Below are 25,919 nucleotides of genomic sequence, written 5' to 3' on the forward strand. Positions count from 1 at the left end.
ATTTAATGATCAGCTATCCCGGGTTTCCAGCCTGCCGGATTCCAAGGATTTTGTATTTTAACTTTGATGGTTGTTTGATGATTACACTTTGATGTCAGACCATTTTTAACTAATAACAAATAAAGCAGCCAAATAGTTTGTAGCATGCAAGGGCAGTTTTACGGGTGTAGGAAATCATTAACAGGGAAAAGGGGACGAGGATAGTTTTCCATTTTATATTACTCATGAGTAAGTGACTTATTAAGTCTTGGTCTAAAGAATTGCATGCATAAGATGCCTTAAGAACACTTTGATTGTCTCTAGAAGGTAAGTATTGACCATCTTCTCCCTTTTTGTGATGTTAACACCCCCCTTACTACAGTACAAGGTATAACAGATCATACTTGCCTACTTTTGAAAAGGAGTTTCAGGGAGATTATATTTGGTAATAGAATATTGCAAAGCTGCCCCATTGAGGGGGCGTGTCATGCTCCATACAAAGGGCGTGTCTACTTCCATATATGGAGAGATTATGAAAATAGATTGTGAACATGGCACCTAGAAGCGTGGGTGTATACTGCTACATCTGAGAGGAATCTGGTAAAATGACGTATATCCAAATGTAGATGAGCCCCAAAGCAGTTAGCAAGATTTACTATAATTGGTAAAGTGCTGGGAAATGGTGCTGCTAATTCAATGAAACTGTATCTATATCTCATTCCTTTTTTCACCAAAGAATGTAACAGTGTTATGTGGGCTAGGTGGAATAAGGGAGATTGCTAGACTAATGAGGGAGGGAGATTGCTGCTATTTCAGGGAGTCTCCTGCAGAATGCAGGAGTGAAGGCAACTTTGTAACATACCCTTAAGGGGCCTACACACGAAACGATGTTGAAGCGTTGTAAGTGATACAAGATTGCTCAGAACGCTTCAGCATAATCGCTCAGCAGACAGCAATGTGTCATCTCTGTTTGCTGAGTGATCTGTCAGGGCCAGTGTTCTCCGGTGAGAACCCTGGCCCTGACCGATCAATTATCAGCGTGCTGGATATTAATCGCCGGGCGATAACGATGCACGGGACATGGAGCGATGTAGGGGCATTTTGTAATTGATCTAGTGAGATCGCTTAGAAAATACCTGTATATCGCTACGTGTGTAGGCCCCATTATTCTTTCAGGTGATTAGGATATAGATTTCCTCCAGCCCTGTAGATCTCAATCACTTACCATTAACTTATATTGATGTATTTAGCTGTCAACAGAACTGCAGTTGAGGAACAGATAAGAAGACTAGAGATCACAGAAAGGGTAAAAGTCATAAGCGCTGACATCTCCAGAAAAGTAACGGGTAAACTAGAGACCCAGGTGTTGATGTAACTAGCTAGAGTATTCCCCAGACCTCATCATTTATCACACTAGCTGCAGAGAACTCCAGGTGTTTTTCCCGCAAACAATGTAACATGCCACTAGCTCAAAAGAGATTATAATTAGAACAAAACACACTCTTGTAATACAGATTGGAAAATTTGCAGACCTGTTATTTTGGTCAGCTGAAGGAGATTAATCAATCCCACATGTTTGTCATTATTCAAATAAAGCTTGCATTTTGAAGCTATTCAACCATACTGAGGAGGAAATTTATCAAAGCTTGGAAAAAGTCAGGCGATAGATATACCACCAACCAATCTAATCCTAACTGTAATTTTTCAAACACAAGGTGTGATCCTCAAAGGTTCCAAAAGTGGCCAAACCTCCAAAAATGCAGTTTTTCAAAGCCCTGGAATATTATAGATTCCAGTGCTTGGATGAGGTGGACATTGCCATGTTTAGATAGTGTCAAGGGCGTACTTTACCCACCAGACACTTGGTACAGCTGCCGCTAAACAAGAAGTGTGGCTTTGAAGGAGGGGAATGGCTAAACATCTTGTTTCCATCACTCTTCTCCTGGATCTGGGAGATGAGGGCTGCCTCACCAGGAGAGAGCTTTGTCCACAGTCCTGGCTTCTAAATGGTGACAGTGGCCAGGTGCTGCATGTATTGGTCCAGTATAGAACCTGCTTTTGTCAATTATCAGGAGAAATCGCCACACATGCAGACCAGGTTCTGACAGGCGAATTTGCCAGAACCATGCACAGATCATTGAGATCTGTGCATGGTCCTGTCTTAAAAAAATGTGTAAAAGTTAATAAAACATTTTAAAAAATGGCGTGAAGAACCCCCTCCTGAGCATAACCAGCCCCGGGCTCAATGAGCCGGACCTGGTTCCAAAAATACGGGGGACAAAAAGAGTAGGGGTTCCCCATATTTATATATATAAAACATACCAAAGGGGGGGTGGCACTCCACTGAATAATGCAGCAGTCATGAAGGGTTCAAGCCAATGTTTCAAATTTATTTATAACATTTTTCATCAGGGTGTGATGAAAACTGTTATAAATACATTTGAAACGTTGGCTTGAACCCTTTGTGACTGCTGCATTATTCCGTGGAGTGCCACCCCCCCTTTGATATGTTGTGTATTATGGAGCAGGCTTTATCTCTCCTGGGAGGGCACTCAGATATTTATTCACAGTAAATGATGTGCCAGCCACCACCCGTGACTTGTTTATATATATATATATATATATATATACACCCTGGGTTCCACTGGTGTGGTTCCAAAAACGGCACTGCAGGGACTTCATAAAAGCATAACCTTTATTGCCTTATTGCCTCTTCATCTCTACGTTTCAGGGAACAACCTCCCCGTCGTCAGGAGGAGCACATACCTACGCGTATTACTTTAAATGTATTTCGTGTCCCCTCGTGGGGCTCGCTGCGCTCGCCACACTTTGGGCTCGGTGGCTCGCTGCGCTCGCCACACTATATATGATCAACTCCACACCGACGTGGATAGTGTGGGTATGAAAAGGTCAGAGGACGTGTACCGCCGCCCCTCGTGGGCTCGCTGCGCTCGCCACGCTTCAGGTTGGCGTTGATAGTGGGGGTGGCGTTGGGGGTGCTTTTAACATACTAAGCACCCATTACGGTTAATTATCTTATAGGGTGCACATTTAACTTTGTAAACACCCATTAGGGTGCTTATACAATTCGTATACCATTGTATATGGCATACAATGGCATACAATGCAATGGCATACAATTTAAAATTGTATAACATCGGCTGCCATCGCGTAACATCACATCGCATCGCATACCATCGTATACCTTATGGTCTGCGATGCGATGGGCGCCATGCTAGGAAACAAGTACCATGGGTTGTACAGTGAGGTTTGGTATGATTTACCTACAATCAAAATCCTGGCGGTCAAAATACTGTCAGCAATTGACCGACGGTCAAAATACCGACATGGTCAAAATACCTACATTTAAAATATAGACAGGTCAAAAATTAGACACATGTTTTTCATATTTTTTTGGGTCGACATGAACCCAGTGCTTTGGGCACGGTTCCTCACTGCGCTCGGCACACTATTATATCCCCCCTCCATGTCCACTGGGATGGTAAAGTATGTACAAGTCGGTATTTTGACCTTGTCGGTATTGTGACCATCGGTCAATGGTTGTCGGTATTTTGACCATCGGGATTTTGATTGTAGGTAAATTGACCACATTCCGTACAGTGGGCTGTGCTGTAAATTGTGCCGACATATTGTCTGTACATCCGGTTGGCCATATACACTGCACGATTGGCACCTAATCGCATGCAGCATCCAGAGGCAGATTTAGACCTCATAGGGCCCGAGGCAATATTCCACTTTGGGGTCCTCCTCCCTCCAACAATCCATAGCACTATATTTTTGCAGCTGATTGCAGGCGGCATCGCTAGAATAGCTTGGCACATTCACAGTCTACCGATACATGCTCAGCAGCGTGAACATCAGCATTGTGTACAAATCTAAATCAGGCTCTAGGCTTTTGGAAGTAGGTGTAATAGTCACATTTAAAGTAAACTGACTGCACACATACAGTGGATGAAATAATTTGTGTGTCCAAAAATGTTATTATCCTATCACAGTGACTTGGGGAGTGTGGGCGGGGCTATGTGATGTCATTATGTCGTGCATTAGTCACGCAATGCCCCTCTGGGAACACTTTGGATGACCAAGCTATCTTTATGGGTCCCCTAGACCGGCACCTAGGTTGCTGTGGTGAAAATCCACCTATGACAACATCCTCTGGTCAGTCATGCAGCACCAGAGGATGTCGCATACAACCCGTAGGAGACAGTAATTGTGCATACACACTAGAAGATGTAGACAATTGGTCAATGTGAGAACACTGGCCAGTGACTGGTGATCTGCCTAGATTTGTCCTGCATGCATGATCTTAGGGCAGGGGTGGGCAATAAGCGGCCCTCCAGCTGTTGATGAACTACACATCCCAGCATGCTTTGCCTTACTTTTGCTATTTGACCATGCTGGAACTGATGCAAGGCATGCTGGGATGTGTAGTTCCTCAACAGCTTTAGATGTCCTGGGCCGCCACCCCATGCCCCCGCCTGCAAACTTGGGTGCGCCCACCCAGCGAACACCTTGTTCGCCATGGGCGCACGTACCTGGCACGCAGAAATGACCCTGTACATGCGCATAAGCCCACCATCGGACCACTTGCGAATGAAGAGGTCCGAATGAACGGACCTGAATAAGGTCCTTAATCTCCCGATGATAGCGACGCACGGGGCCGTGCACTGCTATCACTACGGTCCCTACACACGGAGCGATGTAGGGTCATTTTCAAAGTGATCTAGTCTGAGCACTGAGAAAATGGGCTGAATATCGCCCTGTGTGTAGGCCCCATTAGTATTTGAAATTACACTGGAATATCAGTCACTGTAAGCTCTCTGTACTTATCACATTCTTAATCATGTTTAGATTGTTTCCTAACCAGACTGCAAGATCCAGAACCACTTAACTTTTTTCTGTTTAAATACTATTCTAACCTATCCAGCGCACTGCTCACATAGGAGACCACACAGGAGGTTGAAACACATCCTTTGTTAACTTTTGAAAAGCACAATTAAAGAGCGGTTATGTACAACCACTGTCTTCTCTCAAACACTCCGAAAATCAACTTGTATACAAAATCCTATACAACATTGTTCATTTGTTGGAAAAGATGGACAGCTTCCTCGATACTGAAATCTGAAAAGCAAAATCTGCAAATGGATGGGGGGTAGGGCTTTGTGCAATCATTGCATTGTCTTTAGTACTTTCATCTAGAAAAGTCTCTAACTGATGGATTTGACTACAGTCTATGAATGACACTCAAGCTTATAGACACATTTGCATGTCAAAAACGCACACATTTTGTTACTATACAGTACAGTACCTGTCACAAACTTGGGGTGCACTACCACTCGGGGATTGGCTAGACCTGACACAGGGGCGCGGAGTCTAACCGTGCCGGGGGTTTTCTGCCAGTGACCCCTCCAAGCGGGATATGGGCTTTTGCGGCACCCGACACGTCGGTCGCGGCCCCCTGGTCAGGTTCCCCGTATGAGTGGCGGTAGCTTGTGAAATATGGAAGCGTGGTTGTCTAGCCGAGTTGGTATCAGTGCGGGCAAGTAGGAACACAAGGGAAAGGCAAAGGAGTATCCAAGGACAGGCCGGGTCATACACTGGAAGGCACAGGATGCGGTACACAGGGAGCAGGCAGGAGGATGGTCACAGAACAAGCCAAGGTCATACACAGGAATCACTGGACACGGTACCAAAGGATCAGGCAGGAGAATAGTCAGGAAACAAGCCGGGGTCAAATACAATAATCAGAAGTCTGGAATAGTACAAGGCACTGGAACGCTGGAGCTGGTGTGAACCTATACTCTGGCAGCTTCTGTCTCCCAGAGGCTGCCCTTTATAGGAAGCACAGGGAACCCACAGGTGAACTAATCAGTGGGCTGAGCATGCTCAGTTTACACTGAACTCTCCTGCAGGAGAGTTACCCAGGTGTAACTAATTAGCTGAGCTCAGATCTCACAGCACAGTTCAACTATACAAAGCTGTCAGCAGCAAGGACTCCTCCAGGTGCTGTAATTAGCAAAGCTCAGGCCACACAGACTTTCCTTGCAGCATGGAGCAGGCTGAACAGACAGGAGAAGCCACAAACCAGGTAAGAAACAATACAATAACTGAATGTTGTGACATTACCCTCCCCTCTAGGGGTGGGCTCCGAACACCCCACATGGATACTTTCAAGGTCGCCTGTGGTGCTTCTTCTTTTTCTTAGAAGAACACTTAGATCCCTTCAAGGCTGGTGACGCCTCTGGCTCTTCAAAGTGGGCTCTGGCCAACACTAGACCACCCAAAAAAGGAGCAGCATCGTGTTCAGAATCATAATCTGAGTTGGAGTCTAGTTCTGGGGTGCAAATCAAAGATTTTTTAGCGGATGATTCTTTGAGACCATGAAGTGCTAAAGAGCCGACACGGATGCCCCTAACTATTGAGTTCTTCGATTCAGATTTTGGAAAAAAATTTTTTGCAGAAGCTCTAGTACTCTCGGTATGCCGTCTAGATGACCCATGGTTTTGAAGAGGCATAGGCAGACTTTTAGCCAGGGAGGATGAAGGAGTCTTAGATTCAAATTTCTCGATCACAGCCCTGGAGAATGATATCAGATCTTGCAGTCGAGGATCATTGGCTTCAACAAGTGGATTGACCCATTTTAGTGCTTCTCCCCGGAAGGATAAGATCATAAATCTTACAATATTTGCCATATTGACACTGGAAGATGGATCATGATTCATGGCATCTAAGTAGTGATCCGCTAAAGCCTGGTAATGGGCAAGGTTCCCATCAAAACAAATATCTTCAGAAGACTCTTCAGCTGGCTTTTGTGTACTAGCCAACTCTGGTGGGACCTTAGACACAATGGACGTCTCTTGAACTTGAGGCACTGCTGAAGCCTTATGGATGTCCAGTACAGTAGGCATCGGTACTCTAGAAATTTTTTCTTGGCTGATATGTTTAGGCCCAGGGGTCATGGAAGCAGCCCTGGAGACCGCAGAGGTAATGGAGACAGGCCCGGAGGCAACGGATGCACACCTGGAGACCATGGAGGCAGGCCCGGAGACCACGGAGGTAGGCCTGGAGGCCACGGAGACTGGCCCGGAGGCTGGCCCGGAGGCTGTGGAGACTGGCCCGGAGGCTGTGGAGACTGGCCCGGAGGCTGTGGAGACTGGCCCGGAGGCTGTGGAGACTGGCCCGGAGGCCGCGGAGACTGGCCCGGAGGCCACGGAGACAGGCCCGGAGGCCACGACACACAAGTCCACATGCCCGGGGGCAAGGGCAGATGGGTCCTCATGCCCGGAGGCAAGGGCAGATGGGTCCTCATGCCCGAAGGCAAGGGCAGATGGGACCTCATGCCCGAAGGCAAGGGCAGATGGATCTCTAATGGGAGTGACAGACTTGGAACCCCCACCTGGGGTGAGTGACTTGGAACCCCCACCTGGGGTAAATGACTCGGAACCCCCACCTGGGGTAAATGACTCGGAACCCCCACCTGGGGTGACTGACTCGGAACCCCCACCTGGGGTGACGGACTCGGAACCCCCACCTGGGGTGACGGACTCGGAACCCCCACCTGGGGTGACGGACTCGGAACCCCCACCTGGGGTGACGGACTCGGAACCCCCACCTGGGGTGACGGACTCGGAACCCCCACTTGGGGTGATGGACTCGGAACCCCCACTTGGGGTGACGGACTCGGAACCCCCTTCTGGGGCGATTGACTCGGAGCCCCCTTCTGGGGCGATTGACTCGGAACCCCCTTCTGGGGCGATTGACTCGGAACCCCCTTCTGGGGCGATGGAAGCCCCTTCTTGAGGCAAAGTGCTCAGTGGCCCTCTCAGAGACCCTTCCTGGGGTGTGGCTACCAGAGGATCCTTTTGGGGTGCAACTCTCGGAGATTCCTCTTGGGGTAGTGTACTCAGAGGCCCTTTTTGGGGTACCACTTTCAGAGACCCCTCTTGGGGTGCAGTGCTCGGGAAACCCTCCTGGGGCGCAATGCTCAGAGACCCTGTTTGGGGTGTGGTACATTGAGACCCTGCTTGGAGTCTGACAGTCTGAGACCCCTCCTGATGCACGACACTCTGAACCCCGTTCTGCGGCTTGAGAATTTGAGAACCCTCCTGGGAAATTACCCTCCGAGACCCCTTCTGAGGAAAAAGACTCTGTACCCCTTCTTGGGGTTTGCCATTCTGAGGCCTCTCTCGGAACTTCACACTGTGAGAGTCCACTTGGGGTGAAACACTTTGATGCCCCTCTTCGGGCAAGACACTAGGAAGCCCTTCCTTGGGCAAGACACTAGGAAGCTCCTCCTGGAGCACAATAATCGGAAGCCCCTCCTTGGGCAGGACACTAGGAAGCTCCTCCTGGAGCACAATACTCGGAAGCCCCTCCTTGGGCTGGACTAACAGAACCCCCTTCTGGGGCTGGCTGGACAGAACCCCATCTTTGGGTTTGATACTTGGACTTTCATCTCGGGTCTTGATACTCGGATTCCCCTCCTGGGGCTTGTGACATTCTGAAACGCCCCCTCCTGGGGCTGGAAATGAAGACTGTGGACCCTTACTCGGGGCCTGGATCAAAATTTTACTTGTTTTAGGTAAAAAGATCTTGGTTCTTGGACCCCAGTGATAGCCATGAAACTCTTCCTGAGTGGGCACAGAAGCAATAACCTTATTCCTGGCCTCTCGGAAGGAGCAATCCCCAATCAAATGGTCCTGACCTCCACAATAAAAACATAAATTTAAGGACCTGCGTCGCTGGCGTTCCTCATCTGACAACTGGGGACGAGGCCGACTCACGTACTTGTCCTTAAAGGGCACAGATGTATTTGCCAATGGGGTACCCGGAGTTGAATCTGAGGGTCTTGCAGGCACCAAGCCCACAGTAGACTCGCCGAGCAGTTTGGTGACAAGGGTGAGGACGTTAGACAGCAGCTCCTGTAACTGCTGTATTAGCAGGCGAGGCACCCTAATAGACTCCGGATCAGAAATCACTGGTGTTGGAGAGGGTGGAGCGAGATCCAATTGCTGCTGCAGAGTTTGCAAGCTTTGCATAATCAGAGCTTGGTACTGTCCTTGCTTGTCAACCCGGACCAGCAGGTGTTCCAGGAGTTCTTTATGAGACATGCCACTAACAGCATCCATATTCCAGTTTGGCCAGAGTATTCTGTCACAAACTTGGGGTGCACTACCACTCGGGGATTGGCTAGACCTGACACAGGGGCGCGGAGTCTAACCGTGCCGGGGGTTTTCTGCCAGTGACCCCTCCAAGCGGGATATGGGCTTTTGCGGCACCCGACACGTCGGTCGCGGCCCCCTGGTCAGGTTCCCCGTATGAGTGGCGGTAGCTTGTGAAATATGGAAGCGTGGTTGTCTAGCCGAGTTGGTATCAGTGCGGGCAAGTAGGAACACAAGGGAAAGGCAAAGGAGTATCCAAGGACAGGCCGGGTCATACACTGGAAGGCACAGGATGCGGTACACAGGGAGCAGGCAGGAGGATGGTCACAGAACAAGCCAAGGTCATACACAGGAATCACTGGACACGGTACCAAAGGATCAGGCAGGAGAATAGTCAGGAAACAAGCCGGGGTCAAATACAATAATCAGAAGTCTGGAATAGTACAAGGCACTGGAACGCTGGAGCTGGTGTGAACCTATACTCTGGCAGCTTCTGTCTCCCAGAGGCTGCCCTTTATAGGAAGCACAGGGAACCCACAGGTGAACTAATCAGTGGGCTGAGCATGCTCAGTTTACACTGAACTCTCCTGCAGGAGAGTTACCCAGGTGTAACTAATTAGCTGAGCTCAGATCTCACAGCACAGTTCAACTATACAAAGCTGTCAGCAGCAAGGACTCCTCCAGGTGCTGTAATTAGCAAAGCTCAGGCCACACAGACTTTCCTTGCAGCATGGAGCAGGCTGAACAGACAGGAGAAGCCACAAACCAGGTAAGAAACAATACAATAACTGAATGTTGTGACAGTACCATTCATTGAGGTGGCTAATAAAGGCTGTAAATAGGGGTTCTGTCCCTAAAGATTACATGTATTTGCCAGGGGTGCTTTAAGAGGGGAGGAGGTCCATGTGCAGCATCCTACATTTGGGCCCCCTCTGCTCTGCAGGCGAAGCGTTGCGCCGCCTAGCGCAATGGAGTACTTTGCACTAGAGCACTCAGACTCTAGCGCATGTGCAGACTTAAAAAAAAAATGCAGCTGACATTTTTCTGGTGATTCCGTCAGCACTGCTTTCTTCATTGCGGGACTCTGGAGGGTAAGACCAGATGCAGTGTGTGAGATGTGGACTTCAGGGTCCCGGGTGCACCATTCACATTGAACCCATTATAAATGGGTTTTTGCCCTCCTAGGTACTAAACATATTTTGCTAACTGTGACAGAATATATAGGAGTAGTAGTGGTAGTGATAACAATAATAAATATTATAATAATAAAAATAAATTATTATTATTATTATTATTATTATTATTAAAAGTGGTACTTTGTCCAACCATTGAACCTTCCTAACGTGATCAGGAGATGCCGCCAGAGATCTTTGACAACCATTTATTCTAAAGTACATGTAAATTATGGCAGATCTATACTCTTTAATAAAGTTCATTTGAATGCACATAACTCTCTTCATGTGGCCTTCTTACACAACCCAGACTTTCAAGAAGGCATGGATTCTTACCCCTTTACAATGTAGAGAGGTGAGGTTGATATCTCAACTAAGCCACCTCCCACATATAGAGTATTGATGCCTAAGACAAACGTGAGGTTTTAAGACCTTACTCTATCTCTTTCTTGCAAGTTCAACATTATGTGGGTCCAGGGGCGTAACTAACTATTTTGCGCCCCCCCCCCCCGCACATTTTTTCGCCGCCCCCCCCCCACCCCCGCACACACCTAACCTCCCCCCCCCTTCTTACCCGTACCTGCACCCGCGGTCTGCGTCTCGCCCGGCTCTCTGCCGGGACCTGCCTGGCCGTCACGGTCCCGGCCGGCTCCTGCTGCTACAATGAAAACTGACTCTTAGAAAATGGCTGCCCCCATACTGCAGACAGAAAACTGTCTGCAGTATGGGGGCAGCCATTTTCTAATTGTCAGTTTTCATTGCAGCAGGAGCCGGCCGGGACCGTGATGGTCAGGCAGGTCCCGGCAGAGAGCCGGGCGAGACGCAGACAGCTGGTAACTATAGCGCAGCCCCCAATTTCTCTGCGGAGCTATAGTTACGCCACTGTGTGGGTCATACCATTAGGGATTTATTAAAATGGGATTGGGATAATTCCCATGAATTTCTTTTGAGATAATCTCCATCTATGTGTACATACCTCGCCATTCATCATACATTCACTCATCAGAACTGGTATATCAGATAGGTTACAATACTATTCCTCTCTATTAATTCCTCAATTGATTCTTACTTTCCATTCCTCATGTAGCATTTCACCATCTACAGTAGTATGATTATTAAATTGTTACTTAACACTCTAGTCTACACCATCCCTATATTTCCACTGGAAGGTGCTAGTTGGTGGGGCTGACTGATTTTCACCAATGTCCAAAATGCTCAAATGAGGCTGAACTCTTCCATAATTTGTGGGAGTGTCCCTTGGTCAGACTTTTTTGTTTGCGGGTCTGTAATTATGTTGAAAACCAGCTGGTGAAATAAGTTTCTATGCTAAATGGGCTGTATTGGGGCTTCTTCCTGATAATCAGAGAATTACCAGGGACTGTGAGAAGCTACTGTTGGTCATTGGTACAGCAGGTAGAATAAAACCTTCTCACTGTCCCAGACAGATCGCTCAGCGGCATATCGCTGTGCAGTGCTGTGTGCGGAGTGATCCAGCATTGCTCAGAATAATGCTCATCGCTACGTGTGTAGGCCACATAGGATTAATCATAACTTTCTCTTTTGCATTACTACCATGGAACTGTGCAGACATAGGGCCAGATGCTCTAAGCTTCAAAAGTGATAAAATGGAGAGCGATAAACAGACAGCTCCTAGCTGCCATGTCACAGACTGTGTTTGAAAAAAATATCAAGCAGGAGCTGATTGGTTGGTTGTTTATCACTCTCCATTTTATCACTTTTGAAGCTTAGTGCATCTGACCGATACTCTGATGCACTGTGATTGAACCTACTGTACTGCCTCCTTTGCAAACTAACCAATAATTTCCCTGACACACAATTACAATGGGAATGGGGATAATTGGTAGTTATTCCTTTTCTTTTTTCTTTTCCCTCCAAATGAGCACTTTTGTAACATGAAACAAATTCCTTTCATTTTTTTTTCTTTCTATGGAATGGTAAATCTGTAAACTCAGACTGGTGCTAATCAGATTAAAGGGGTTTAGGGGAGTGAATCTTTGCTGAATGTATAATATTTACAATTCTGCAACAGTTCTTATATATTTACAGTCATGTGAACCTTTTTATGTAGGTGCCTAGGCTGTGGCGATCGCAGTACTTCAGAAATGATTGTGTGGAATCTCTCAACCAAAGCCTACTTCCCATGAGATCATTTGCTGGGGCTTACAATCAGTTTTACAGTGGATTAAGGTTAAGCAGTCAGTTAGAATTCCTGTAACAAGATGGAAGGTGGCTGTAAATGTGTCATACTGCATAAGCAAAATAAAATGTCTCTTAAGGTGCCCATACACGCTGTGATAATTGCATGCGTTTTTGTTCCCGATCGCATTGCAAGCAAATTGCATGCAATGCGATCGGGACTTACTGTAGTTCAAAAAGTATGTGCAGCACATACTTTTTTGATCTGTGTGCTGGGATGTGCGCAGGAGCACGCATCGCACCATTAAATCACAGCACGTATGGGCACCTATAGGACTTCAGACAACACAAAGCTCAAACAAACATGGGAGAATCACTATGGTTACCAGCACTGCTGTAACTAGTCATGTGGGGGACCCATCCCAACATATATTAGTACCAAGTGACAAAAAAAATCACATATACCCCTTTCAGATTGAAAACATGGGTCGCATACAGGTTCCTGATCCCGAGTCTGACACGGCTCTGACCCGGAACCAGCCCATTCACATTAAACCTGGGTTCCCCTCTATACAGAGGGTCGAATTGCTGGGTTGCTTGACCCGGAATATAAGGTTTAGTGCTTTCACATCGCAACTCGATCCGGGTCATTACGTCAGCAACCCAGAAATATCCTGGGTGTGAGGTGCAGTGAAAAAGGGGCCATAGAAACATAAACATGATAAGGAAGGCAGGCCAGCCCTCAGCAATGGGCCCCTTAACAGCTGCACACGCTGCACCTATGGCAATTACACCCTAGGTTACCAATGTCCTATGAACAGTGGCGGTTTTAACCTATGGGTGATTGAGACTAGAAGGTGGCAGGGGTGGTGGCGGGGACTGGTGTAGACCAGCAGTGGAGGGGGCGGCATCGTGGCAGCCCCTTTCCTCCGTCGAGGTAAGAGCTGCCACTGGTTGTTCTCAGGTTGAACCCACAAAAAAAAAGAAAAAAGAAAAGAAACAGACCAAACCTTGTGAGATAAGCCAACAGCTTCTAATGGATTTTCAACACCTCTAAAGCTAGTTCGAATATCCCTGCCAAGGCAAGCGATGAGAAAAGGGCAGATATAGATGTTCCTTATCTATCTCCGTCATGGGCAACAGCTGTGTGAGCTTTCACATCAATTCAAGCTGCCCTTACATTGTTTTAGGGTAATAAAGACATATTCATTCACTTGATACACATTTAGATGATAATATGCAGCTTAATTAATGTGAGCTTTCAATGTTAATAAATTGGACACAGAGCAGCTGGTACAAATATCTCTTAACTCAGAAATATTTTTCCATTTTGCTTGTATCCCAATAGGGGTTTAATACTCACACATGTGATGAATATAAAGTAGAAAACAAGTGGTGCAATGCCGGGTTTTCACTGCGGGGGGCGTATTACCAGCAAAATCCCCACAGCCCCAGCGACCAGCATCATCTTCCGCAGCTGGGTAAGGGAGGGAGGGGGAGCCACTCGAGAGCCGCCGGGGACCCGCTGCACATCGCTGGTTCATCGCAAAAGAAAGCTCTTAATGCCTGAGCTGTCCTTTGCAATAATCATTGCATATGTTAGTACATATGCGATAATTATCCCTGCGGTAGCCGTCGATGTGCAGTGAAGAGGGGGCGCGGATGTTAGTGCATCCCGTCCATAGTCTGGTGATGAGACTGATTGTCACTATTTAGACCAATGCTGGCCATACATTAGAATGATTTCAGGTCCGAATGCACGATTTGGACGGCTTGTACGGTGCATTGTGTAAGCATTTTGTGCACCTCGTGACGTGTTTTGGTATGATTACAATACGACGCACGGGCCCGCAAGTCATGAAATGGATCTTATGATGCTGCACACGCGATCTGAAGATGCTGCTAAGGACCAGTATGCTGGGAGTTGCAGATCTTACGATAGATCTTACGTGAAATTACACATATAATACCTATTGTGTGTCTTGGAAGCTGCTGGGGAGTTAAAGGTAAACCAAAGATTATCCCTGATTCTGATCTGCAATGCATCATGTTCTGACTAGATCATGCCAATAACTTAGGCACAATGGGGGGTATTCAATCCCCGACAGCATTGAAGAGGCAGATCGACAGAATGGGCCCGACTTTGAAAACTGTCAGACCTGTTTTGACGATTACGGCAGTGAATTGTCGCGATCAATCTCGGCAATCCACGCCCCCCTTTATCATTGATCGGCGATATGCTGTCGAGCAAACTGAAAATGGGCCAGGGTCAGGGCTGTCGGGACAGATTGACAGTCGTGACCAGGGATTGAATACCTCCCCTAAGGGCAGATGCAAAGTTCAGATGGTTTTGCAGATATATTGTGCATGTTTGTATACTGCACATTCTCCGCAGCCAAGCATATGCAACTACGGTTAGCAGTGAGTCATACTGTAGATAACTAAGCTGCAGCTGCACCTATTGCCAATGGTGCATAACTGATCATTTACATGAAGGCCAAGGGCAGATAGGGTGCATCAATGGAAATGTGGGTGCATTACATGCTTATACATGACTGTCTCCAGGTGGCTCTATCAGGAATAAAGCTGGTAATGATGATAGCTATGTAACCAAGTGTGGAAGCCTAGGTACACACACGCCATTTTGTGATAGTATGGCCGCCATTTTGGTTCGCAGAGTTGCGCAAATAAAGTTTCCATACCCGAGTATGTGTGACAATGTGGACCAGAAGAGTAGACATACTATCACACATAAATTCATAATAACACACTTACACGAAATGATATATAGTTAAAAGGTTTAGAACGCCACACATAGCTTAGTTAGCCCTGCACACATCTGTCTATATCGTGTTTAGTACCGTTCCGCTCAGTTCATTATGCGAAGTATTCCGGTCATTGCGAATATGTCGCAATGTACATTGCCCGAGAGATATGGACATAATCCATATTCCAGAGACAGTTTCTGTTGTAAGTAGTTAACAAAGGAAACTAGCTCAAACCGGTTCTTATCCTTGCTGACGCCGAAACCACCAAACAAAGGACTCTTAAAGTTCACTCCCCTGCACCTGGTCAGACCAGGTACAGCGTCTAACCTCCAATCACAGTGGACCGGACATATGATCTCTGGCCAATGAGAATGGCCTTTGACCTCCCCCTTCTGACCCTATAAGATAGGCGACCCAGAGCAGCCAGGGTCTCTTCGGCACATCTACTTTCCCTGGACCTTCCTACCGGACTATCGCTCATTCCTGAACGATAGTGAGCTCTGACCGGACTGCGCTTCGCATACTAGATGACCACGGTAAACGGTTGCATTTCACGGTATTTATTCTTAAAGTATTGTTGGCTGATTGTGTCTTGTATCTGTTTTCTCTCCCCTTAGCAGAGTCTGTTTAGTATTCATTGTTAGTATATTGTATCACCTGTTATACCTGTTTATTCTTATTTCTGTAACCCCCTTCTGTCCATTAGGGACTTAAATACAAACCTTTTACGGAGTTCTAATCTCCTTATTCCTATTCAGTGGTCGTGTCTGTTTATTCGCATAATAGCGATAAGGTATATTGCGGACACAGTCCGATAAGGTATATTCGCAGATTAGAGACAAAGTACTGCGAAGGAATCTCTGAATAAGGTATTGGTTCTTGATATACATAATACAATAAAAGGTACGCTACGCTGCGCTACGCTTTGTTCTCACGTAGCTAGGTATAAAGGGTACGTTGGTTGCGGACTTATTACGTAACCAACGCTTTTCACTTATTGTCACTCTGGTTATATTTTAATCACCATTAACAATTTGGGGGCATCGTCCGTCCGCTCCACATTCCAGAACTCAGTACCAGACGTGCGACCCGACCTATACCAGCAAAAGGGTGGAAGTATTTATTTGTTTCCATTGCTGGATAGGCCGAGTCCGCGGCGGTGCGGGGTTCGGGAAGTGCTAGCGCTGAACCCGGAGTACAATAAGTGAAAGCCACGTGTTTTAAAGCATATCATACCTAAGTGTTTAGTAAACTGTACTTCTGCCTGCCACAAGTAGTTTAACGGGGTATAGTGTCTTGGGCTGCTTGTTTATTATAGTATATGTACCACGTGCGATAAGGTTCGCACACGTGGAGTCTGTGTTTATTATAGTACATAGAGGATCCCCTCTGTGCAAAGCTATAACATTTTGTTAGTTACTGCAAAACCAGGGACTCAGCCACGTGGCGACAAGTCCTGGGCCTTTTGCAGTAACGTAAAGCGTCTATTGTGTATTACGCAAGGTGCGCGCGCACGTGCCCATATCGGGAAATTTTCGCATCTTTGTACGAGATTTACGGATTAAGTGCGGGATTTATTTCGCATCTTGATACGTAACTTTCGGACGGAGTTAAGGGATTTATTCCACATTTAGGCGCAATTACTGCGTATAGCGAAACCCGAGTGCAACCTTGCAAATACACTATAGAACACGTGGGTGGCCGATTCATCGGCGGCCTGTGAACAGTGCATGTACACACGTGGCTGTTCATTGGTACTGCACATGCAGCACACATAGGAACTCAAAGGTGAACAGTATTGAACCACTAGCTTTATTTAAACAGTATAGCAATATACTGCGAATAAGGCGGTGATTAATAAAAGAAAATAAGTTTTTTCTTTTTGTTCATTTTTTTTTAAACAAGCAACTCAAGCATTATTTTAATAGATTCCTATAGAGTATTATAAGGGATTTATACCTGCATAAGTATCTAGTGAAAAGCTACCAGCCTGGGAAGAATTTTCTGTACAGAAATATTTCAAATATATGCATAAGACCAAGGTGTAACCAGCGCCCAGTGTGAAAAATAACTGAGGCGAACGGGTGTGTGACGACACGACTCAAGCGCAGTGTAGCCAGTGTAGGACAGACCAGTTAGGACCGGGTTCACGTGACGACGTGCCCATAGGAACTGCCCCTTCCGTGGAACTACCTATTTTGATCCACTGGGAGGGTACAAGAGGCTAAATCGGAACCCAGTGATCCGATCAGCTACTTTAGAAATACCAGTTTTTGGGGGTACAGGAAAAACAAGTTTTGCTGTGCCCTGGAAAAACTGCCGCACCTTGCAAGTTGGCTAGCAGTTCGCTACTAGTTGAAAGACTTGGTGATTGAGTACATTACCTCGCATAGTGGGCTTCACGCTTGATTGCGGAATAGTGCCATTTTGTGGAGAAGGAGTGATTTGGGAGTGACTCACTGATAAACGGCCCTCCGGTTTCTGCTAGCTGTGAACGTTTATTCCTGTAATTATGGGTAATAGCGGTTCACACAGGGATACCGAGTCAGTTAGGGAGGAATCTAGTCGACCCAAAGGGTCGGCGGCTTTCATTATGTGCAGGAAGCACGGTGAACTCGCAGTTGTTTATCAAAATAAATGGAGAAGAATGACACAAGGCAGCAAGTTAGAATTTCCCAGTGTTGGTAGCTTTGATCCAGAAATCTTATCTGCAGTAAAGGATGAAATATGTCTACTCTCCAGTCGTAAGAAGAGAGTGAAGTACATGGAAATTCTTAAATTGTGGCAGAAGGAAGGGCAGGAACAATGGGGAATCAAATGTTTGGCAGTGCCAGATACAATCAGCCACAATAAAAATGCAACCGTAGCCGCAACCGCTCCCCCACCCCCATATGTGCCGAAGGGGTTAATGACTAATAAGCGAGACCTGAGTAGTAATTTACCTGTTGCTAACTTGTACCCTGTCTTATCCCCTTATAAGGAAACCCGAGAGGAAAACGAGCAGCTGTTGGCACTGGCCGTCTCCCATGCAATTAATATGATTAAGGGAAAAGCTCAACCCGCTGTTGAGGCTCTAGCACAGGAAGAGGAGACGGCTGATGCCAACAGCATAGTCTTGGACCCAGGTAAGAAGGCACTACACAGCACGGACACAGACGACTCCCAAGCAGGTCCCAGTAATGCGGATGTGGTACAAACATATCCTATGCGCACACTGGAAGTTCCCTATGGTAAGGCAGACAGAGAGGGTGTGATACCTACCAGAAAGATGACCATGCTAAACCCATGGACACGGGTAGAGCTGCGGTCCATCATTTTAGATTTCCCTGATCCTAGGAAAGATCTGACATTATGTCAGAAATTTGTAAGGGATCTGGGAAACTCTGATGAGCCCACCAACAAGGATTGGAGAATCATGTTGAGGGCCTGTCTCCCCACTCACATCGATATCCCGAAATTCATTCAGGATAGTGGATTGAAGGTGGACAAGGAGATAAATGATGAGATCAACCAGGAAAATATACGCCTAATCAACTTGCAGTTGGGAGTGTATTTTCCTGCAGCAGTGGAATATAGCAAGATATTCACTATCAAACAAAAAGATAGTGAATCAGCTAGCGAATATTTCAACCGGTGTTTGATGACGGTATCAAAACACACTGGTGTCGCCGATCTTAAGGGTAACCCACACCTGAGGGAGATGGTTGTCTCTGTGTTAGTGGAGGGGCTGAGAGAGAAATTGAAGAACAGGGTCCAAACATCGTTCCCAAATTGGCGAGGAATGACAGTAGATGCCCTACGGGAATCTGCCGTAGCCCACGACAAAAACATATCAAAGCACAGGGAACTGAAAACTGACAAACTGATGATGGTTAACATCCAAGCCCTTACTAATGCCCCAAACAAAACTGCATACCAACGAAACACCAGGGACACAGGTAGAAAACCAATTATCTGTTACAACTGCAATAGGGAAGGTCACTACTCAGCTCATTGTAGGTTAGGAAACCCCAGGAATTATCAGACACATAAGCGAGAATGGGAATCTCACAAAGGTGAGACACGGAGATACCCAGCCCCTAGACAATGAGAGGAGACAGACAGGTCACGCAACATGCCTCCTCCCCATCTGATGGCTGACACTGTGCTAAGGGCAACCCAGGTCAGACAATAGGAAACAGGTCATACCTGTATCCTACAGCCAGTTAGATTAACTCAACACCTTAGAGAGGAACCTCAGGTGAGGGTTGATATAGCTGGAGTAAGGCAAACCTTTTGGTTGATACAGGGGCGGCCAGATCTGTTCTCAACACTCCTCTTCACTTGGGTTTCACTGACAAACCCGTTAACAACATTCCCTCCTGATCTAGGTTGTGCCAAGCAATTAGTAGCAGCAATTGGGGTAACAGGAAAAATACAACATTACCCACTGACGAAACCAGCGAAGGTTACAATCGGGCCTCTGCATACCAAACACTCTTTTCTGTTGGCTGCAGCGGCCCCGACTAACCTCCCGAGTAGAGATTTACTATGTAAAATGGGATGTGTCATCTATTGCACCCCTAATGGGGTATTTCTGGACACTCCTAGAAATCTTACACAAGAAGTGCAAGATATGCTGGACAGTCCTCAGAGGCTAATGTTGTATTCCACTGTTATAGAGTCAAATCCATCTAAGGTAGCTAAAAACTACAGCACAAATACCGAGTTCCCTTTGAACTAAAGATGGGAATGACACAGGATCAATGGCAACCATAGCTTCGATAGAAACCCTGTTAAAAACAGAAAGTATAGCGCCCCAAAGTACAGCCTCACCATTCGAAATCTGAGGTTGAGCTGGAAAAATACCCAGTGAAATAACAAGGTTCCCAAAGGAGAACTTTTAGCTAAATACCCCTAGACACAGCCCATAGTCACAACCACACTGGGAAACAGAAAGAAAGGGAGGGCTTTACAAATCAGAACAGGAGTTGAAAAGGGTAAGAACCAAATAGTTGAGAGCCAATTCCCCCATAGTGCTAAATCCTGGTGTCATCAAAATAAAAGAAAAATTTTCGGTTGAAAATAAATGTACACATTACTGTCATTAATATTTTCTACCCTTTTTGAGTTTTTCTCTCTCTTTTTCCAATTTTTTCTCCTTTCCCTACTTTTCTGTTCCAGAAACCTCAGAAAGCCACCAAGCCCCTCCCCCGGGTTTTGCAAGATCGCACACTGTCCTTACGGCCCACAAATGGGTAAATACCAATACAATGGGTTAATGATCTATTGTTATGTCCTTTCCTCATCCACAGCACCAGCAGTTGGCGATAGACAACCTCTGGTGTATCCTCCTGAGGCAGGACATAAGGTATCTCAGGACGGATTGCGGTTGCGCCTGAACAAGGGGGGGAGGGGGAGGGAAATCTGGGACACATTAGTAACCATAAACCCACAAATCATAGAAAAATAGTTTGAAAAATCTGTCGTACTCCCAGCAGAGAAAAATACCCATTGTGAATATGCGATACCCCATAAAGCGAGTAGTCACAATAGAGATACTTTTCAGTAAATCTTGAACAAAGTCTCAATAACTTTAAGCATTACTCCTAACGTTACCCAGGGCAACCACAGCCACCATCTTGTGAAAAGCAGTCCAAGTAATGCACAAAGCATTCCCCCTCTACAAAGAATGAAAAGGGTTGTAAAACGCATTTACATATAAATAGGTGCAACCACAATACCCATGTCTTCACAAACAGGCCTGATTACAGCTTTTGGCCATGGGTAAAACTGACACAAGAGACCATGTGATTTAGAATATTAGACCTGCTGAGGGGGCGACAGATATAGTGACGTAAGAAACCTGGTGATGCCAGCCTGACCAATGTCGTACTGCAGTGTGCAATTAAACCCTATTACTTAAGCACTTCATACTTGTCTACACAGTGTAGTTGCCATAGCACTACTGGTAAACAAAACTGAGAATGTGGTGTTGGGGTGTGTTTTAACTGTTTATGCTCTTCATATAGTCTGGACACTCCTAAAATTCTGCCTAAACATGTGAAAGATATTCATCAGCCAAGTTCACTAAATGGGAACTTGCATTGATGTTACCATGTAAAATGGGTAATATTGTAAACCCAGCAACACTCTTACCAGGTGTGCCCGCCAAAGGCACAAAGGGTGGAGTGGTGCTTTGGTGCTGAGGTTGCTGGAATGGTGGAATTTAGTGGGAGCCGAGACGAATATGATTACATGACATGTTTGAGTCAGACCTTTTGCAGCATGCCCCCAAAGGGTGGTAACAACCCATTGGAAGAGGTAATTCATTTTTTTTTCCGTTCTTTCCACAACACCGAGAGGAAAAATTGTACACTGGCTATACCGTAATAGATGGAAAAGGCATAGTAGAGGCTGAACCCATTGGACGTCTCACTCAGCAACAGCAGTCTCATTAATAGTACTGCGAACTGAGAGAAAAACAGCCAATATTCATGCCGACTCCAAGTATGTTTGTTGGGGTAATACAGAAGATCTTAGGCCCTATGGCGCCTCAGATGTTTTGTTTCAGTAGCTGGCACTCCAGTGGCGCAAGCGTTGTAAGTTTAAAAGATTCTTGACAGTCACACAGCTGCCGGACAGAGTGGCTGTTATCAAGTGTAAAAACCACATCTTCAATGAGGATTCAGTGTCACTTGATGATGAACATGCTGGCAAGGCAGCTGGGTGAGCCATGCGCTCTGCGGATAATGTTTGTGTTCCCCCTATAAATGTCAGTATATTCACATAGTAATACAAGATTTGTGTCCCCTGCAGGAGAAGCAGTCTGGAAGCCGAAGGGATGTGGACAGGAATAGAAAGATGGACAAGGTAAACCAGTGACTCTAAGAACATGCCAAACTGTCAGGACAGAGATAGCCCATGGCCTGACTTGTCTTGACAGGGAAGGTATGTGGAAAAATTAGTCCAAAATTACTGGTGTGCCCACAGACAGGTAAGACGACAGAATCATGCCTTACTTGTCTGGGGGAAACAAACTGCAACGGCTGTTCCCACAGAGCCATCTCCACATCCCTCCTCCAGCAGGATCCTCTGCAGGTAATACAAAATTGGCTTTGTACAGTCCACTCTAGAAGCATTTAAGTTATTTATTTATTTTTATATATATATATATATATATATATATGTTGACGTTTGTGTGTATAGATATGGCAGCCCAGAAACACCCTTGAGTATGCAAATATATATAAAAGGTTTAAGTCATGTGTTAACCTTCAGGGACTGATGGTACACCCCATAATCTCTTTTTGTAGTAGTAAAATCACTCTCAGAACTCCACCTCATTGGTCCCCATCGAAACATTGCTTGGCGGGCAGCCACAGGTTATGGTAATCCCACAAGGAGATCCTAGACCACAAATGCAAGTGATGTATCCACACCTGGAAAACTGCAGCAAAAGGACTTTGTTGACACCTGTTGTGAACTGTCATAACCATGAACCAGGAGATGTTGTTGTTGTTTCCCCTGCTTTGCCATATACAGGTTGCTTGATAGACCTTTGGAAAGGACCACCCCAGATCTTGTTGACCAGCACTACCTCAATAACAAAGTCGCAGAGAGAGATTCGGGTACGTTCGTCCTACTGCCGAAAGAACTGAAAACCGGAAGGTCCCTACACTCGAGGGCGAAAGAAAGAAATCGCTAAGAGGCACCATTTCGGGAGGACTGGAGAGCAGCTAAGGTCAAGCAACCTGTACAAGCTACAAAAAGGGACTGTGACACACCCCACTGGTAACAGGTTGAAAGGATCACTAACAAAATTTTTCCTTTCTCAGTTTTCTCTATTGTTGTGGGTCCTATTCTTGTCTCCCCCCCCACTATCCGTTCTTATCCTCAGAAGCAAGGATACCGCTGCCGCCCTGCTGCCAGGCATTGGACGGACGATACAGAGTTCTGAGAGTGTGTTACCCGTCCCAGCTTAGGTTAAGGTAGAATCTATAAACTTGACACCTTACCCAGGATCGGATGTTTTAATACCATCATACTTAAAAGCATACCAAAAAGAGAGACAACAAAGAGTTCAAGGGTCTGTTGTCACAAACAATACCTACCAAAGGATGCCATATTTGTGAATGTGTATATGTTGTAACCACCCCTGTTTTTATTTTTATCCCAAAATTGTACATTATCCTTCGTGACCCTGAGTAGATTGTTCGATAAATGCGGCCCATCGTTTATCCATGATCCTGGATCGGCCGAGAGCAGATGGTTTACTCCCCTTATATGTTTATTTCATGGATCCCAATTTCTTTGTTAGGATTATGAATTTCTGTATTGTCGTGTGAAAATGTTTTTGTATTGTAACAGTTTTATATTTACTGTTAAAGGGTGGACTGTGGAAGCCTAGGTACACACACGCCATTTTGTGATAGTATGGCCGCCATTTTGGTTCGCAGAGTTGCGCAAATAAAGTTTCCATACCCGAGTATGTGTGACAATGTGGACCAGAAGAGTAGACATACTATCACACATAAATTCATAATAACACACTTACACGAAATGATATATAGTTAAAAGGTTTAGAACGCCACACATAGCTTAGTTAGCCCTGCACACATCTGTCTATATCGTGTTTAGTACCGTTCCGCTCAGTTCATTATGCGAAGTATTCCGGTCATTGCGAATATGTCGCAATGTACATTGCCCGAGAGATATGGACATAATCCATATTCCAGAGACAGTTTCTGTTGTAAGTAGTTAACAAAGGAAACTAGCTCAAACCGGTTCTTATCCTTGCTGACGCCGAAACCACCAAACAAAGGACTCTTAAAGTTCACTCCCCTGCACCTGGTCAGACCAGGTACAGCGTCTAACCTCCAATCACAGTGGACCGGACATATGATCTCTGGCCAATGAGAATGGCCTTTGACCTCCCCCTTCTGACCCTATAAGATAGGCGACCCAGAGCAGCCAGGGTCTCTTCGGCACATCTACTTTCCCTGGACCTTCCTACCGGACTATCGCTCATTCCTGAACGATAGTGAGCTCTGACCGGACTGCGCTTCGCATACTAGATGACCACGGTAAACGGTTGCATTTCACGGTATTTATTCTTAAAGTATTGTTGGCTGATTGTGTCTTGTATCTGTTTTCTCTCCCCTTAGCAGAGTCTGTTTAGTATTCATTGTTAGTATATTGTATCACCTGTTATACCTGTTTATTCTTATTTCTGTAACCCCCTTCTGTCCATTAGGGACTTAAATACAAACCTTTTACGGAGTTCTAATCTCCTTATTCCTATTCAGTGGTCGTGTCTGTTTATTCGCATAATAGCGATAAGGTATATTGCGGACACAGTCCGATAAGGTATATTCGCAGATTAGAGACAAAGTACTGCGAAGGAATCTCTGAATAAGGTATTGGTTCTTGATATACATAATACAATAAAAGGTACGCTACGCTGCGCTACGCTTTGTTCTCACGTAGCTAGGTATAAAGGGTACGTTGGTTGCGGACTTATTACGTAACCAACGCTTTTCACTTATTGTCACTCTGGTTATATTTTAATCACCATTAACACAAGCATACAGAAAGAGGAGGCCCACTGCAGACCTGTGTACAACTTTGTATACAGGCAAATAAACACATTTAGGGGAGGATTTTTTATGACATTTACCTGGTCGGCGATAACGCGCCCGCCAATCAGCTCCTAACTGGTATTTTCCAAAGCCAGCATGTATCTTGACAGAAGCTGACTGACTGGTGCGTTTTCAGCGGTTTCTTTAACACTTGACAAGGCTTAATAAATCTGCATGGCCAGAATGGTGCTATACTCCATATATATATATATTCCATGTTTATCAATATTTAGTCATAGCTCATCAACTATACTGCTGCCACGGTAAACCATGATAACTCGTCTATAGTCAGGAAGGTTTGTTTAAACAACAATAAAATCCTCATTTGGCAACCGACTCAACAATGGAACTTAAAGGCTCTTGGAAAAAACAGTCATAATTAAACATGTGTCCAGCAACAAGACATGTACAAAGGAGGGTGACACAAGCCAATGTCTTCCAGATCCCCTCTCAGGTCAGTAGACCACATGAAGACACAGCTGTTCCCCATCTCTTGCACAGATGCAGAATGTTTCTGGACTCATGTTACTCCAGATGTACTTTGTGGAAAAAGAAACTTAGAGATAAGAGTTGTTGCAAATGTTTCTATTCAATATGGGAAAAAAAAAAAAACACTTACCCGAGCTCCTTTCTCTGGAAAGCATTTGCAGCCCCCGCTGCAATCTCGTCCTGCACACGGCCCCTGATAGGTCTTCTTTCCTCCCTGGGAAAAGAAAAACATAAATATGAGATCATTTATGGCTCCCACAAACCTTGGATAAATAGATTACCAGCTACATTAATAACTGTTTCTCTTCATTCTGACAGTGATGTCCTGGGCTGTAAGCGCCTCTGACAAGTGTTTGGTAACGTATGACATAAGGATATACAGAAAGCAGCCTCCCAAGAAGGCCCTTCACGGAATGTTTCCTCCTCCTTAATGTATATATAAATGGATGACCTTCGGGCACTGACTATCCGCTAATCTTATAATTCAATAGATGGAACACACTTCTTTCTCCAGCTGGATGGGAGGTGAATGATGTCACACTGTAGTAAAAG

At 45.7% G+C, this 25,919-nt stretch overlaps 1 protein-coding gene across 4 annotated transcripts in view; it reads right to left on the reverse strand.

Moving 5' to 3' along the window:
* The window catches only part of COL4A6 (collagen type IV alpha 6 chain), a 279,946-nt gene that overhangs the window by 163,110 nt on the left and 90,917 nt on the right, over window positions 1-25,919 (reverse strand). For all 4 annotated transcript variants that reach the window (XM_083159360.1, XM_083159361.1, XM_083159358.1 and 1 more), the window contains exon 4: window positions 25,498-25,581. In XM_083159360.1, the coding sequence (XP_083015486.1) occupies window positions 25,498-25,581 (84 nt within the window). The remainder of the gene's footprint in view (window positions 1-25,497; window positions 25,582-25,919) is intronic.

Source organism: Crinia signifera, chromosome 9 (assembly GCF_055691185.1).
Source record: "Crinia signifera chromosome 9, ASM5569118v1, whole genome shotgun sequence".
NCBI classification, from domain to species: domain Eukaryota; kingdom Metazoa; phylum Chordata; class Amphibia; order Anura; family Myobatrachidae; genus Crinia; species Crinia signifera.